A 16,765-nucleotide genomic window follows, 5' to 3' on the forward strand; every position below is an offset into this window, starting at 1 on the left:
CTTCCGCGCCCTTAAGGCAGGAGAACGCGCTGACTGGCCCTGCTTGAACCATCTCCGGCTGATTTTTTCCATTGTTTTGCATTGACTTTTTTACACTACCCGCCTCCAGCGCAGGGCATTGGTTGGCTCATGGCTCTGGTTGGCTGCAACTGCGCGGCGTTTATAGTCGTCCTATTGGTTCTCCTCCTCCACCCCCCGCTCTTCCATTTCCAGCAACTGTGTACCGTTTGCTTTGCTCTGCACCCGCTCTTATTGCTCCTGTTATGCTTGGCATTCTCTGCTTCCCTGTTCGGCCACCTTAGCTCGCTTCCGCTATAAATGTTTGGGCACTTTCGACTCATGTTTTGCATTTATTTGGGTATTTATGACCTGCTTTTTGTCTCCAGTGAGGACAAACTTAGAACATCATTCTCCCCTTCTGCGATTTATACTCACAACCACCCCCCCTATGAGGTAGGCTACTGCGATCTTCCAGCTTCGATTCAAAGTGCTGTCTCAAAGTCCGCTCAGTGAGCTTATAAGGTAGAGTGGGGATTCAAGCCTACCAGATCCTCGTCCAACAGCCTCACTGCTGCACTATGCTGGCTTCATATATTGTGTTGAATGCTGCAGATTTGAGATTACCCACTGATTTGAGATCAGATTTGTATTAACCATGTGTAAGTATGGCACACTTTAGAAATAAGGTAGCAGGGTTCTTTCATGACATCTGTTTTAGCCCGCTGAGCTGAATCCACAAAGACAGGTGATACTGATGCCCTGGAAAGGACTGCATTTGTTGTTCAGTCGCACAGTCGAGTCCAACTCTTTGCGACCCCATGGGCAAAGTCATGCCAGGCCCTCCTGCCTTCCATCCTCCAGGAGGAGGGACGGTGGCTCAGTGGTAGAGCATCTGCTTGGGAAGCAGAAGGTCCCAGGTTCAATCCCTGGCATCTCCAAAAAAGGGTCCAGGCAAAGAGGTGTGAAAAACCTCAGCTTGAGACCCTGGAGAGCCGCTGCCAGTCTGAGAAGACAATACTGACTTTGATGGACCAATGGTCTGATTCAGTATAAGGCAGCTTCATATGTTCATAAAGTCTACTAAAATTTGTGCTTGTTACATCAGTAACGCTGTCCAGACATCTCATCTTTTGCCGTCCCCTTCTTCTTTTGCCTTTTGTCTTTCCCAGCATCAGGATCTTCTCCAGTGAGTGCTCCCTTCTCATTTGGTGGCCAAAGTATTTCAGCTTCAGCATCTGACCTTCCAGGGAACAGTCTGGGTTGATTTCCTTTTGGACTGACTGATTTGATCTTCTTGCAGTCCAAGGGATTCTCAAGATTTTTCTCCAGCACCACAGCTCAAAAGCATCTATTCTTCTGCGCTCGGCCTTCCTTATGGTCCAGCTCTCACAGCCATTCGTTACTACTGAGAATACCATCACTTTGACTATACGGACTTTTGTTGGCAGGGTGATGTCTCTACTTTTTATTATACTGCCCAAGTTCACCATAGCTGTCCTCCCAAGGAGCAAATGTCTTTTAATTTCATGGCTACAGTCACTATCTGCAGTGATCTTGGATCCCAGAAATGTGAAGACTATCACTACTTCCAGGTCTTCCCCTTCCATTTGCCAAGGTGTGATGGGGCCGGATGCCATGATCTTAGTTTTTTTGATGTTGAGTTTCAACCCTACTTTTGTGCTCTCCTCTTTCACCCTCAACAAGAGGTTCTTTAGGTCCTCCTCACTTTCTGCCATTAGAGTGGTATCATCTGCATATCTGAGGTTGCTGATGTTTTCCCCGGCAATCTTAATTCCGGTTTGTGCTTCATCCAGGCCAGCATTCCGCATGATGTACTCTGCATATAAATTAAATAAGCAGGGTGACAATATACATCCTTGTTGAACTCCCTTTCCTATTCTAAACCAATCAGTTGTTCCATATCCCGTTCTGACAGTTGCTTCTTGACCCTTATACAAGTTTCTCAGGAGACATGTGAGGTGGTCTGGTACTCCTATCTCTTTAAGGATTTGCCACAGTTTGTTGGGATCTACACAATCAAAGGCTTTAGCATAGTCAATGAAACAGAAATAGATATTTTTCTGATACTCCCGTTCTTTCTCCGTAATCCAGTGAATGTTGGCAATTTGATCTCTAGTTCCTCTACCTCTCTGAAACCCAGCTTGAACTTCTGGTAGTTCCTGATCTACATACTGCTGAAGCCTAGCTTGTAGGATCTTTAACATGACCTTGCTGGCATGTGAAATGAGTGCAATGGTGTGACAGTTTGAACATTCCTTGGCATTACCCTTCTTTGGGATTGGAACATAAACTGATCTTTTCTAATCCTGTGGCCACTGTTGCGTTTTCCACATTTGTTGACATAATGTGTGCATCACTTTAACGGCATCATCTTTTAGGACTTTGAATAGCTCAACTGAGATACCGTCATCTCCGCTCGCTTTGTTGTTAGTAATGCTTTCTAAGGCCCATTTGACTTCCCACTCCAGGATGTCTGGCTCAAGGTCAGCGATTTCATTGTCATGGTTGTCAAGGACATTGAGATCCTTCTTGTATAATTCTTCTGTGTATTCTTGCCACCTCTTCCTGATCTCTTCTGCTTCTGTTAGGTCCCTACCGTTTTTGTCTTTTATCATGGCCATCTTTGCACAAAACGTTCCCTTAATTTCTCCAATTTTCTTGAAGAGATCTCGTCCTTCCCATTCTGTTATTTTCCTCTATTGCTTTGCATTTTTCCTTCAGGAAGGCCTCTGTAGCTCTCCTGAAAATCTGCATTCAGTTGGTTGAATTTTTCTTTTTCACCTTTGCCTTTCGCTTTCCTTCTTTCCTCGGCTATTTGTAAAGCCTTATCAGATAGCCACTTTGCTTTCTTGCATTTCTTTTTCTTTGGGATGGTGCTGATTGCTGCCTTATGTACAATGTCACGAACCTCCGTCCATAGTTCTTCAGGCACTCTATCAACTCTAGTCCCTTAAACCTATTCTTCACCTCCACTGTATATTCATAAGGGATGTAATCAAGGTCAAACCTGAATGGCCTAATGGCTTCCCCAGTTTTCTTCAGTTTAAGCCTGAATTTTGCAATGAATAGCTCATGATTTGAGCCACAGTCAGCTCCAAGTCTTGTTTCTGCTGACTGTAAGGAGCTTCTCCATCTTTGACTACAGAGTATATAATCAATCTGATTTCTGTGTTGCCCATCAGGTGATGTCCATGTGTAGAGTCGCCTTTTAGGTTGTTGGAAGAGAGTGTTCGCTATGACCAGCTTGTTCTCTTGACAAAACTCTCTTAGCCTTTGCCCGGCTTCATTTTGTTCTCCAAGGCCAAATTTGTCAGTTGTTCCGGTTACCTTTTGACTTCCCACTTTGGCATTCCAATCCCCTATGATGACATCTTTTTGGTGTGAGGACATCTTTTTGGGTGTGAATTCTAGAAGATGTTGTAGATCTTAATAGAATTGGCCCACTTCAGCCTCTTCTGCATCAGTGGTTGGACTTGGATTACTGTGATATTGAATATCTGATATTGAATACTGTGATATTGCCTTGGATATGGACAGAGATCATTCTGTCATTTTTGAGATTGTATCCCATTACTGCCTTTTTGAGATTGTATCCCATTACTGCCTCACTCTCTTTTTACTATAAAGCCCACACCATTTCTTCTACGGGACTTTTGCCCACAATAATAGATGTAGTGATCCTTTGAGTTAAATTCACCCATTCCCGTCCATTTTAGTTCGCTGATTCCCAAGATGTCGATGTTCAGTCTTGCCATCTCTTGTTTGACTACATCCAGCTTGCCTTGATTCATAGATCTTACATTCCACGTTCCAATGCAGTATTGTTCTTTGCAGCATTGGACTGTTCTCTCACCATCAGACACATCCACAGCTAAGCGTCCTTTTGACTTTGGCCCAGCCACTTCACTCTTTCTGTGGTTACTTGGACTTGCCCTCCGCTCTTCCCCAGTAGCATATTGGGCACCTTCCAACCTGAGGGGCTCATCTTCCAGCATCATATCTTTTAGCCTTTTGTTACTGTCCATGAGGTTTTCTTGGCAAGAATACTGGAGTGAGTTGCCATTTCCTTCTCCAGTGGATCGCATTTTGTCTGGGTTCTCAGCTGTGGGTGGCCCTGCATGGCATAGCCTACAGCCTCACTGAACCACGCAAGCCCTCTCGCCACATCAAGGCACTCTCAGGGAAGGACTGCATTAGTTTTACTTTATGGTCATTAGTAGACCGTGTTAAAAGGCTAGAGATTGTGATGCTGATCCATGCCTCTGTAACCTCTAGGTTGGACTACTGTAACACACTCTGATGTGAGACTGCTCTTGAAGACAAACCAGAAGGTGCAGCTAGTTAACAATGCAGCTATTCAACTGCCAACTGGGATAAATTGCTTTCATCATATTATGCCTCTTTCAAAGTGGCTTCAGTAGCTTCCTGTGTGCTTCCAGCTTCAAATTTAATGTGCTGGTCCTTCCCAAATATCTCAAAGGCATTAGTCTCTGTGAGCCCACATGCATTCTGTGCTTCTAGGATCAAAATTTGTTCGTGTTGCCTTCCCTGAGAGTGACACAGTTGGCAACCAGATGCTCATGAACTTTTTCTGTACTGACTCCACTTCTGTGGAAAAAGCTCCCCGTGGAGCTAATAAGGATCACATTGCTGTTGGTCTTTAGTAGGACAAAACTGTTTTGTTTCAGTGGCCATTTTAATGAGGTTTTGGTGTATTTTGTCTTCTGTCAGCTTTTATGTAAGATGTTTTTAGAAATATGTCACACATTGCCCTGGGTTCTTAGGAGGAAAGGCAGGATATAAATGTTTTAAAACAATAATAGAAAGTACCCTGTAGTACACAGAATATGGTGTCTTGAATACGAGGCACCTTTTTACAAGAAATGGAGCATATGTGACCCATACGAATATGAGAACCAATAAGCAGTGCAGTTCTAGAGCACCTCCTTCCTATTGAATATGTATGCATGCTTACCTTTAAATAGGATGCATATCTATTAAAGGCTACCAATTATTCCAGCAGGTTGCCAGTTGTGTGCAGATGGTGGATGTGTATGTTTGATAGGAAATTCATCCATAAGACATTTTGTCATAACTGTGGGAGATGGCATTTGTGCCCGACTTTAAAGAGGATTCTATTAAATCCCAGGCCTCATACACAAATTCCTGAATGATTGAACACAACAGCCTATATTGGATCAACCCATATCAAGCAAAACAATGTGAAGTTGCTCAGCTGGAATTCAAAATCACTCTTGGGCTGACCTTATTCCTTTACTTTACAGTTCTCAGACATGGGAAATGGAATGTATAAATCGGGCTATGCATGTGAGTACTCAGTAGGATTACTAGAGATGGTAACCTTATGACCAGTATCGAATTAAGTCACTTGCCTTGGTTAGGCTGAAATAAAAAATCTCGCCTCGCATTTACTGCCTTATGTAGCAGTTTCCCCAGTGAGTTTTTAAGATAAATTGTACACGTGGAAATTTATGCCTTTTGCAATCAAATAATTCTGTTTTCATGTAAGTGTGTGGGAGGTGGGGCGGGGGGTGGGATCAGCAACCACTACACATACCTAAAACATTATTTCCATTTTGAAAGATCTTTGGGAAGGAGAACATGGGGTTTCAGTATTTAGAGGCAGAACCATGATGTAGTGGTATAATACCAGTGTGATATACTAGTGAGCATGACAGAATAGGATTGGGAAGACCCAGATTCAAATTCACTTACCTTGGAGCAATCAGCCTCTTTCAACATAAACCTGCCTCATAGGGTTGTTGTGAGGATAAAATGGAGGAGGGGGGGAGCCTGAGTTCTTGCTGGAGGGGTAGCACAAACTATAATGATAGCCTGAGTTCTTGCTGGAGCCTGAGTTCTTGCTGGAGGGGTAGCACAAACTATAATGATAGCTTGTGGTCTGACCATGAACTGGGAAGAATCTAGTTGTTCAATTTATAGCCTTTGTGCGGCCAGGCATGTATGTAATCTAGTGATGTTCAGATTATAAAAGGATTGGTCATGTGGCAGGGAAGCCTTGAATCCCTGGCTCCCCAGGGGTCAGTCATTCCACCAGTTCAGGCACATCATCTAATTTGCTCAAGTCTGAATCCCACTTACCATCTGCTTGCTCACTGTGTCATGAGGAGGAGGAAGGGGATGTGTGGGAATGATGAGGCACTGCTGCTCGTGCTGCCAAATGCTCTCCCTCCCACTCTTAGCCTTTATCAGCTCAGATAGTTTAGACCTACTCTGCTGCACCAGGAGATTAACTCTACCCCATGCATGCACTAGTGAAGGCTTTCTTTGTCTTAGCGATGGGATAAGTCAAGCAGAAATACCTCTGTATGTATATACCTCTCCAAAAGTGGTCTCTCTCTCGGCTTGGCTTCGCGAACGAAGATTTAAGAAGGGTGCAATAGTCCACGTCTGCTGCAGGCTCGCTGGTGGCTGACAAGACCAATGCGGGACAGGCAGGTCCGGCCACAGTGGCTGCAGGGGAAAGTCTGATTTAGGGTTGGTGCTGTAGCAGTGCGATCCAAAAGTGGTAGTTACTCTACAAATAGCAAGAGAACAACTCTAATGAAGAATGAACAAATAAACAGTGTGAATGAAAAGTGGAAGGTACCTAGCATTACATGCTCAACTTTTAAAAAGATTTTACATCTCGCTTTTGTGGTGATGGTTAGCATGTACTTAATCCCCTAGGAATCAAATAAAAGATGGAGTGCAAATTACAGTTTTATTAATCTCCTTTACAACCTACACCACGTGTGTACAACATGTGACCCATCAAGATAAAAGCAGCCTGTCTACCTTGTACTGTATTTCACATCACAACAAATTGTATTTGCGGTCTGACACAGGCAATAATACCATTTTTTTTTTCATGTCTAGCAGCCCAGCATACATTGCTGGTAGGCTGTGTTTGGCCTTTTGGGTCACAGCTTGAACAGGCCTGGGAGAATATGACTAAATGTGTTCAGTGAAACTTCAGTCACTGCTATTACTATGGGTTGTCTGAATTCTTTGCAAATTACTACATTTTCTCTACAGAGATGAGCATAACATCTTGTGTTATCCTCAGATGCAAGTTTCAATGTCATCTGAAGGTCAGTCAGCTGTCAAGAGTTAATACACAAACAAAACATGGAAGACTTAAAGGCTTTTACATCCTAAAGTTTATATATGATGCTTCAAAAGGACAACCCAGAGCGGACAGCACCTCAGCACAGGTTTAGTCTATATTTGGGAAGTAACCATGTGTCACACAGCAGAGGACAAGGAAGGGCCTTCTACTGGCTGCCACCACTCTGGTAAGGGTCTGTCTGAAAGGGGCCAGAGCACCCACCCAACCCCTGTGCTTTCCTTCTCAGCAAATACCTGTTAACCATGACTGAAGAGATATAAGGATCCAGGCAGTATAACGATGATTTTATTCTAAGTGCTCAAGAATAAACAAGTGAGTTTTAATTATTCACCCAACAGTGAAAGTTAGAAACAGTAAAGGTGATGCAAAGAAAATAACAGCCCTGCTGTGACTAAATGTTCCCTTCCTTTAATGCTAAATGTTCCCTTCCTTTAATCTCCTCCAGCTGCAACCTCTCTCCAGGCCAGCCTTTTCAGAGAGAACTCTTGATTACAGCCTCCCCAGATAGCACACTTCCCTGTCTGTAGCTAGGCCATTTATTCTATCCTCCTAGGCCCCTCTAGCCTTCACTGGACAAGTTTTCCCTCCAAAACTTCTGCCCACCCAATCAGAGGGACAGAAAGGATCTTGGGAAATAGAGGCCATGTAGCTACTCTAACACAGGCTTCCCTGGAGCCGGTAGGCCTCACTAGGCTTATGATCATAACAATATGCAAGAGTAAACAGTTTGTTCGATTTTGCTCATAGATAGGATTGCCAATTTACAGGTAGTAGCTGGAGATCTCTTGGGACTACAATTGATCCCCAGGTGACAGATCAATTTCCTGGAGAAAATGATCACTTTGGAGGGTGGACTCAATGGCATTATACTCCACTGAAATTCCTCCCCTCCCCAAACCCTGCTCTCCCTAGATTCCACCCCCCCAAATATCCAGGAATTTCCCAACCAGGAGCTGGCAACCCTACTCATAGAAATACACTTTTGGAAATAATTGTAGTTTTAAAAATGGCAGGGTTTCCCCAACACAATTCATGAAACAAAACTGGGATGACCAGCCTACACTCATGTGGATAGGAACAAGTAGCTGATGCGTCCCACTTTCCTTAGTTTTTCTGTGCCAAGCAAGGTGTATATGTTGTTTCAGATCCGACCGACATACTTTTCAAAGGTATGGGATGTGTGTGTGTGTGAGTGAGAGAGAGAGAGAGAAGGAAAGCGATCTTGAGAGTCCAGAATGAGATAAGATAAAGGTACAGTACAGTCCTAAACAGAGTTACAGTACAGTCCTAAACAGAGTTACCCTTCTAAGCCTATTGACTTAACTGGCTTTAGAAGGGTATAACTCTGATTAGGGCTGTTCTATAAAATGTTCATTGCAAAAGAAATATTGAATGCAATCTAGCCTCCTGTAGTAGCAAAAAACCCCATACAGAATACAAAGCAGAATATCTCAGCATTTATTGGTTTTGCAGGACTGAGAACAATATCAGTGAAAACATGTCGACCTCAGAATTATTTAGAGTTCAGTGAAACCTTTAGTATGGTTGTCCCCAACCCACAGGACATCCATTTAGCCTTAATCAGGACCAGGGCTTTCTCTGTTGGAACATGCTCCCTGTTGAGATCAGGGCCCTGCGGGACTTATTGCCATTCTGCAGGGCCTGCAAAATAGAGTTGTTCCACCAGGACTTTGGCTGAGGTGGTGGGCATCCAATAAAACATTCAGCCTCCCCCACTGAAGCTGAAGTTACCATCATATAAGGCCCAGATCTGATGATCCCTACAAGCCCAGTGGCACCAGCTGGAAACCATGCAGATATATATTTAAATTATGCTGTTTTCAACTAATTGTATTTGATGTTTTAAACCTTACTGTAATCTGCCCTAAACCCGTTTCAGGGAAGGGGAATATAAATTGAAATAATAAATATGTTTGGTACATGGTTTAAGAGGGATTATCGAGAATGTTCCAGGCATAGACAACTTCTCTTGTATGCTGAAATGAAAATGAACCAGCAAGTCTCCTTTTGTAAATGGTTTCAGTTCTGTCTGTCTAGCTCTCAGATAGCTAGTGGTATTCACACAAAACAAAACAGGTTCTGCTTCCTTGGAGGTTTTTAAACAGAGGCTAGATGGCCATCTGATAGCAATGTGGATCCTGTGAATTTAGGGGGAGGTATTTGTGAGTTTCCTGCAGGGGGTTGGAGTAGATGACCCTGGAGATCCCTTCCAACTCCATGATTCTATGATTACATGGTTTGTCAAATATTTTTCTTAACACTATTTCAATTAATGCCAGGGTTACCTGTTAGGGAGGCTATGCCATACCACTTTAGATTGCAGACGCAAGTGCATCCCCAGTGGGGCCTCAGAACAGTTTAGAACATCATTCTTCCCTCCTCCATTTTCTCACAAGAACCCTTTGAGGTAGGTTAGGCTGAGAATAACTTCCAGCTAACTTCCTTATATCCAAGTTTAAACTCCAAGCCCTACAAGGTATAGTGATTTCAATGTGATCGCCTTTATAGCACCAGGCGGCAGCCATATGAACATATGAAGCTGCCTTATACTGAATCAGACCTTTGGTCCATCAAAGTCAGTATTGTCTTCTCAGACTGGCAGCGGCTCTCCAGGGTCTCAAGCTGAGGTTTTTCACACCTATTTGCCTGGACCCTTTTTAGTTGGAGATGCCGGGGATTGAACCTGGGACCTTCTGCTTCCCAAGCAGATGCTCTACCACTGAGCCATTGTCCCTCCCCTGCTCTCCAGGGTCTCAAACTGAGGTTTTTCACACCTCTTTGCCTGGACCCTTTTTTGGAGATGCCGGGGATTGAACCTGGGACCTTCTGCTTCCCAAGCAGATGCTCTACCACTGAGCCACCGTCCCTCCCCTACTCTCCAGGTTCTCAAGCTGAGGTTTTTCACACCTATTTGCCTGGACCCTTTTTGGGAGATGCCGGGGATTGAACCTGGGACCTTCTGCTTCCCAAGCAGATGCTCTACCACTGAGCCACCGTCCCTCCAGACGATTCTGGGCCCCGCACCCCCTAGCCCCGTTTAGCAGCCAGTGACCCAAGAGGACTCCTCCTTGCACAGCACTTGTCGTCAAAAAAAAAAATCCCAGCCCAGTAGTGACGAAAGCGCATCTTTGAAAAACGATTGGCCGCGCCGGGAAGGGGGCGTAGCGAGGCGGGTGACGTCCGGCTGAGGGGGCGGAGCCGCGCGGGGTGACACGTAGGACGGCGCCGGAGGCTGTTCCTCAGGAGAAGCGGGAGTGACGCCTTTCCCTCTCCCTCCCCTCACTCCCGCGAGAGCAGGACGGAGCCCCCTTCCGGGGCTGGACGCATCGGCTGGATCAGCACGCTCCCCAACAGTTCTAGAACTGGGCCGAGCACGCCCCCTCCGTTGCCAGGCAGCAGCCGCCCCTTTCCCACCCGCACCTGAAGCCGGTTCCAGGTTCCCCCCTCACCTGTGGGGCCGTCTTCATAGCCTCCTGCTAGCTGTTCTCCCCGCCTCTGGTGGCTTCTGCCCCCCTCACGTGGGGTCCTCCCGGCTCCTTAGTTTCCTTCCCCACAGCTGTGTTGTTCCCTCCCCTCCGCCCCATATCTTGCCCTCTGCCTTGCTTTCTTCCCCTTTGCGCCCCGTCCTTCCCCCCCCTCCCGTGCGGTGCCATGCGCTTCTCCTTGGTTCTGTCACTCCTCCGCCCTGTGGGGCCTGTGGTGGTTGGGGTGTCTCTAGGTTTCACACTCAGCCTCCTCAGTGTGACCTGGGTGGAGGAGCCATGTGGGCCCAGCCAGGGAAGCCTACGAGATGGGGACTTGGAGCAACAGCAGCAAGGTCAGGGTAATGCTGCCCGCAAGCCCAATTCTGTGCCTGGGGGATTGGGCACGGAGCCTGAGCAGAATTGGGAGCCCCGTGTCCTGCCCTACAAGCCTCCAAACCCAGGCAAGGCTGCTAAGAAAACTATCAGGTAACTATGGGGAAAAAAGCCTGAAGTGGGTGGGTAGATGCAGGTGGGGGCACAAGGTATGGGAAATAGTTGAGGCCTGCAAGATGTCCTTCAATCCCTTTCTAGCGTGGTGCTCCAGTGTAATTGATGTCACCTTAGTTTTTGGACTTGAGCAACTTTGATACGCTGCTCTTAATGTACCCAGAACTGAGGAGGCCACCTGTAATTGTTTTGGTATCCTGCTGGGTTTCAGTGTGTGACTTTACAACATCATGGTGCCTATTTATGAGTTCATACAAAGGCTGCCTGCAGAAGCATTTGCACATTGCCATTCACTTCAGCCGACTGAATAACATTAGTGCTATGTACCATAGGATTGTGTTCACTCTCACAATAACCCTGTGAGGTAGATGAGCTAAAGGGGAGTGGTGGTGACTTAGCCAAGACTGCCCAGTGAATCCCTGGTATAGGAGGAACGTGGAGTCATGTGCCTCCCAGATCTGAAGTCAAACCTCTCCCTATGTGTGATCAACAATTCCATCAGTGTAAGTTAAGCTTAGCACAGAAGTACACAGTCCACAATTCTTTGGCTGTAGATGTTCCAGTGATAGTTTTATTTATTTATTTACTTCATTTATGTTCTGTCTTTCTCCATAGTGGGGACCCAAAGCAGCTTACATTGTTCTCCTTGCCTCAGCTTTATCATAACAACCCTGTGAGGTAGGTTAGGCTGCAAGTGCTCAACTGGCCCAAGGTCATCTTGCAAGATTCCATAGCAGTGAGGATATTAATCTAGATCTCCTTTTCTGATTCTTAAATCCCTACACAATCCTGGAGGTTGTGCCCTAAGAGAATTCTGAATCCCATTTAAGGGTGGTTGATTATATGTCTTGTAGAGAAGGAACATATCTAGTTATGGAATAAATTTTCTGCATAGCTGTTCCCTGGCAGAGAGGTAGTGAGCATTATGGAATCTCTGAATCCCATTCCCACTGCCCCACTCATTTCTCTTTTTATGAGCTTTTGCTGTAGTTGCTCAGTACAAATACTTTCCTTTTCACAGAGGAAGGCTGAGTTTGGAAGTATGGTGATGACTGCTAGTACTATTCACTAAGGATGTCTGTATTAGTTCCTCTAGAGTGGTCTGGATAGATGACTTATCTACTAAGGGCTGACTCACACAGCTGCTTCTTTGGCTCCTGAGAGCTTCTCCAGAGGACTTCTGAGCAATGATTATGTGATTATAGGAGGGCAGTGGGAATTAAGTGTTGTCAGAGGAGTGCTTCTGTTGCAAGTGTGGGGTTTCCCCCCCAAGCTGGTTAAAGTTTCTTCCCCTTCCAAAGCACTTCCATTCAGCTGGTCAGTGCTTTGTCAAGTGTTTTATATTTAAGGTAGGTAACATTTATTTAGGGGCTGGGCATTAAAGCATACAGGAGTCCTCATGTAATGTTAAAAAAGAAGAAATCTTGAACAGTAGCATGACCTTTCGCTGCTTTTCCTGCCACCCTTAGCAGTGCTCTAAAATTAGGAAATATTTGTATGTTTTGCAGTTTTGCAGGCTTCCCTTTTCCAAAACTAAAATGTGTATCTTCTCTTGTATTAAAACAATTCCCTCCACTGCAGCAATACCTGGTATGTATGCATTGTGGTAGTCCATTAGCAAAAATACCGTACCTTCTAGAAATACTTTTGCTTTTCAGTCTGTCGCCTTTTTGCCAGCCCAAAGTCTTAAATCTTGTGTTCCTGCTTTAAAAGTCCACAATGCTTCTTAGATAAAAAATGGTTACAAAAATCAACCTGTAATAATAACATACTTGAAGTAGTATGCATTTTTTTAAAAAAATCATCTATAAAGCAGCTGCACACTATCAGCATCAGAAAAGCTAGTATTTTCAATGTACAGATCTAGCTAAAAAATTGAATAGTCAATTAAAAATGTTCTAAGCAAGAAAAAAATTGGGAGGAGCATTACAATTAGGCAAATAGTGGGAAAGGGGGAAATTTCTACCAGCCTGGGAACAAAATAATTTAGATGCTCAGGTGCTAGGCAAATAAAATGAAAAAGTGGGGCTTTGTGACAGAAAAGATCCCAGCTCTGGTGGTCACATCTCAAAAATCTGGGGCACACGTGCCTGAATGCCAGATCATAACTGACTGGCAGATATTTTAAATATGTTACTCTTAGGCTGTGTAGGGTTTTACATATGCAGCTGTATTCTAAATTGATCCCAGAAGCAAATTGGCAGCTATAGTAAACTGGTAAACAGCCATTCATAATTGGTATGATGTATTTCATGTACATTGCTGTAATGAACAACCTTGCCACAACATTCCAGAACAATCTTTAAAGGCAGTCGTATGCAGACTGTACTAAAATAATCTAGGTTGGATGTAAGTGATGAGTACGTGTGACCCAATTGTGCTTCTCCAGGAAGGACTGCTGCTGGCAGACCAGTCAAAATTGGCCAGGCCAGTACCTCCATAGTTAAACTTGCATCCAGACTGCAAACCTGCTTCTTCAGCAGAAGTCCCGTCCAGAATAGTGTATTCCATTTCTAGTGGAATAGTGTGAATTGCATGGTGTTGTAGTCATTCTTGTGCTCTACCATGCTCTTACATCCTGATTTATCATGCTCTCACAAATATTTCCTTTAAAGTGGTACAGAGGGTGGATATACTTGAGAGACTAGGGCTTGTTGCATAGGTAGCCCATCCCACTATGCATACAAGCACATAATATGACAACTGAATGTCCTTTTCAGCAGTTTGTGCAGGGCACTGGCACTACTGTATAGTAGTTCCATGGCTCTTTTTGCATGTGTATCTGCAGCTGTGAGGGACACCATACATGGTAAAGACACATGCAAATTCATAATGCATGAGAATCCTGGTGGTAAAGAATATTTGCATTAATATAAATCTGTTCAATCTAAACTAACGATAATAGTCACTGTGCAAACATGGCTATGTGAGTTGGCTTTTAAGGCAAGTTGAGAAATGATTTTTCAGATATTTGGCATACTGATTTAGCTCACCAACACCTACAAACCATGAGAGGTTTCTGCTGGTGTTTCTTTGTTCAAACTGCAGGCAGAAAATTAATGATCAAGTGTGTTTGGTGCTGGTGAAATGGGAGATTATTATATAGCTTTGTACTTCTTCTATGAGAATGGTTTCCTATGTTTCCAGTTTAGCACTAAAATATGCAACCAGCAGTGGAGGTAACTGGAACTCGGTCACACCCTGACTTCAGTCTTAAACTCACTTAAACTTTCTAATTTGCCACTCACTTGAGTGAATAGTTGTCCCCAGCTGATGTTTTCAGTGGCAGGTAACATGGCATTTGCTGTGTCAGACTACGCGCGCAAATCAGTAGCTGTCCCTACTGAACCATCTGCTTCCATCAATGTAGGGAATGGGGAAAGTGAGCTGGAACCTGCTCATATCATTTTGGCTTACCTTGGCTATGAAAGGTAGTGCAAAGAGCTGTCTGTGAAGTATGATGCAGTGTAGCGGGAGTTCTCCACTGGGCTCCAAGGTCTAAGGGGGGGGGTGTAATGATCCCACAGATCTTATCACCGCTGATTCCTCAGATAGATAGATAGATAAATTTATTGTCATTGTTCTCAACAAAAAGAGAGCAATGAAATGAGGTGCTCTTCCACAAAACATACCAACACATCAAACACACATATTCATATTCATACCATTTAAATACATCTAAAACCATTTAAACCATTCAAACCATTTAAATACATCTAAAACAGATAAACATTCATAAAACCATTTAAACCATTTAAATATATCTAAAACAGACAATCCTTCATAACCCTGCATTTAGCCTAACCACAGCACTTGGATAGAAACTGTCTTTAAATCTGTTTGTCCTAGCCTTCAACACTCTATATCGTCTACCTGACGGTAAGATCTCAAATAGCAAATGGCCCAGATGTGAAGGGTCCCTTAGGATCATTTGTATCTTCCTTTTACATACCATATTATACAGATCCACCAATGAGGGGAGAGAACATCCACAAATCTTTTGTGCTCTTCTCGTCACTCTTTGGAGCACCCTTCTCTCTGCTTCCGTGCAGCTCCCAAACCACGCGCAGAGGCAATAAGATAAAATGCTCTCAATGGAACTACGATAAAAGGCAACCAGCAGACTCCCTGACAGTTGTAGTGATCTTAAGAGTCTTAAGTAGTATAGTCGTTGCTGGGCCTTTGTGCGCACACACACCACTTCCCAGCCCAAGAAGGATGTGATGGCGGTGACAGAAGGTGTGAAGAAGGGAGAGGGCAGCCCTCTGTCCTTCAGTAATGCTTTATGGATTGCTGAAGTCCAGGCAGCGGACTTTCTAAGCAAGTGTGTTTAATAAAAGGGTATATGTCTCTCTTTGTCTGCTCTAAAGGTTACGTTTGGGTTTACTGAATCATATCTCTAGGCCCAGCTTGTTCACGTCACTAAAGAGTCTGCCGCTTATCTTATCTGCTCTTACATTTTGAGGTCATTCTGCTTAGTCTGTGATTAAACATGTTCAGGAACATCTTTGCTGTAGATTTTCGTGTCCTTAGTTTAACAGTGTAATTTACCAATCAGAATGTGGAAAGTACTCTAGGGAAGGGAAGTGTCCCTCTCCCCCGCCCCCCCCCCCACTCCCATGCTTACTGTGCAAAACTAGTCAGGAAACTCCCCCCCCCCCCTCTTTTGATATAGTGTTTGTTCCAGAGGCCCAGGTTGACACAAAGCTTTGACAGGGGAGGAAACAGTGTCAGGATGAGCTGTGTCCTCCTCAGAGATAGGAATGAGCGTGTGTGAGAGACGCCCAGTTTAGTAGACTTACTCTTATTTGCACATGCCCCTTTTACCAGCTACCCAGTTCCTTGCTGCCTTTCATTAAGAAAGCTCTAATTAGTCTGACTGTGTATGGGGGGTGTCTGTCTCCTCAATCCACATATGAGTCCTATGGTTGCTACCCTCTGGCAATCTGAAAGTTATGAGTGTTACGTTTATCGCTAGCTGTGTTGGTTTTTGAGGAATTGTCCTGCCTCTTAAAAGGCTTTGCATTGTCAAGCTCTTATCTTTAACAAATTAGTTTCGTAGCTTATTCTCAGTGTCTCCCCCCCCCCCCCCACCTTTTCTGGTATCACATTTCTCAGGTTTGTAGGAACATTGTTATTCTGAGAGCACCAGTCTTGTATCTGTTCCCTGAGCTCTTCCTGGTGCTTGTGTGTGGAGGAAAGGCCAGTTTAATTTTCCATCTGTCTTATGGTCCTGTCTCCAGGCTTCTCCGCATCTCTTTTTTAAAGCTGTGCTGAGTTGTCAACATCTGCCGGCTGGCTGAAAACCAGCGTTAGGAATTTGGGGCCCAGGGATGAGGAACTGAATGAGCAGCGTTGTTTCACAGAGGGAGTAGGTGGGTAGGATGGGCAGGAAGTAGAGGGGCTGAATGAGCCTAGTGTTTAGAGTGAGGTTAGGGATGGGGGTGGGCAGGAGAAATGATTTCCTGCTGTATTTGAATAATTAAAACCTGAAAGTAATTGGAAGTGACAGGCCAGCTGCCTCCCAATCCCCACTGTAACATCACTATGAGCCACATAAATCTCCTTCCCCTAGTTTGACTGGTGCATCTCATCCTAT

General features: G+C 44.5%; 1 protein-coding gene across 1 annotated transcript in view; it reads left to right on the top strand.

Annotated features, from left to right (window-relative positions):
• The first annotated feature begins 10,399 nt into the window (after nt 1–10,399).
• CHPF (chondroitin polymerizing factor) overlaps nt 10,400–16,765 on the top strand; it is a 33,341-nt gene continuing 26,975 nt past the window's right edge. The window contains exon 1 of the mRNA XM_060261476.1: nt 10,400–11,145. Within this exon, the coding sequence (XP_060117459.1) occupies nt 10,847–11,145 (299 nt within the window). The 5' untranslated portion in view covers nt 10,400–10,846. The remainder of the gene's footprint in view (nt 11,146–16,765) is intronic.

The sequence above is a fragment of the Heteronotia binoei genome, chromosome 21 (assembly GCF_032191835.1).
Source record: "Heteronotia binoei isolate CCM8104 ecotype False Entrance Well chromosome 21, APGP_CSIRO_Hbin_v1, whole genome shotgun sequence".
In the NCBI taxonomy this organism is placed as follows: Eukaryota; Metazoa; Chordata; class Lepidosauria; order Squamata; family Gekkonidae; genus Heteronotia; species Heteronotia binoei.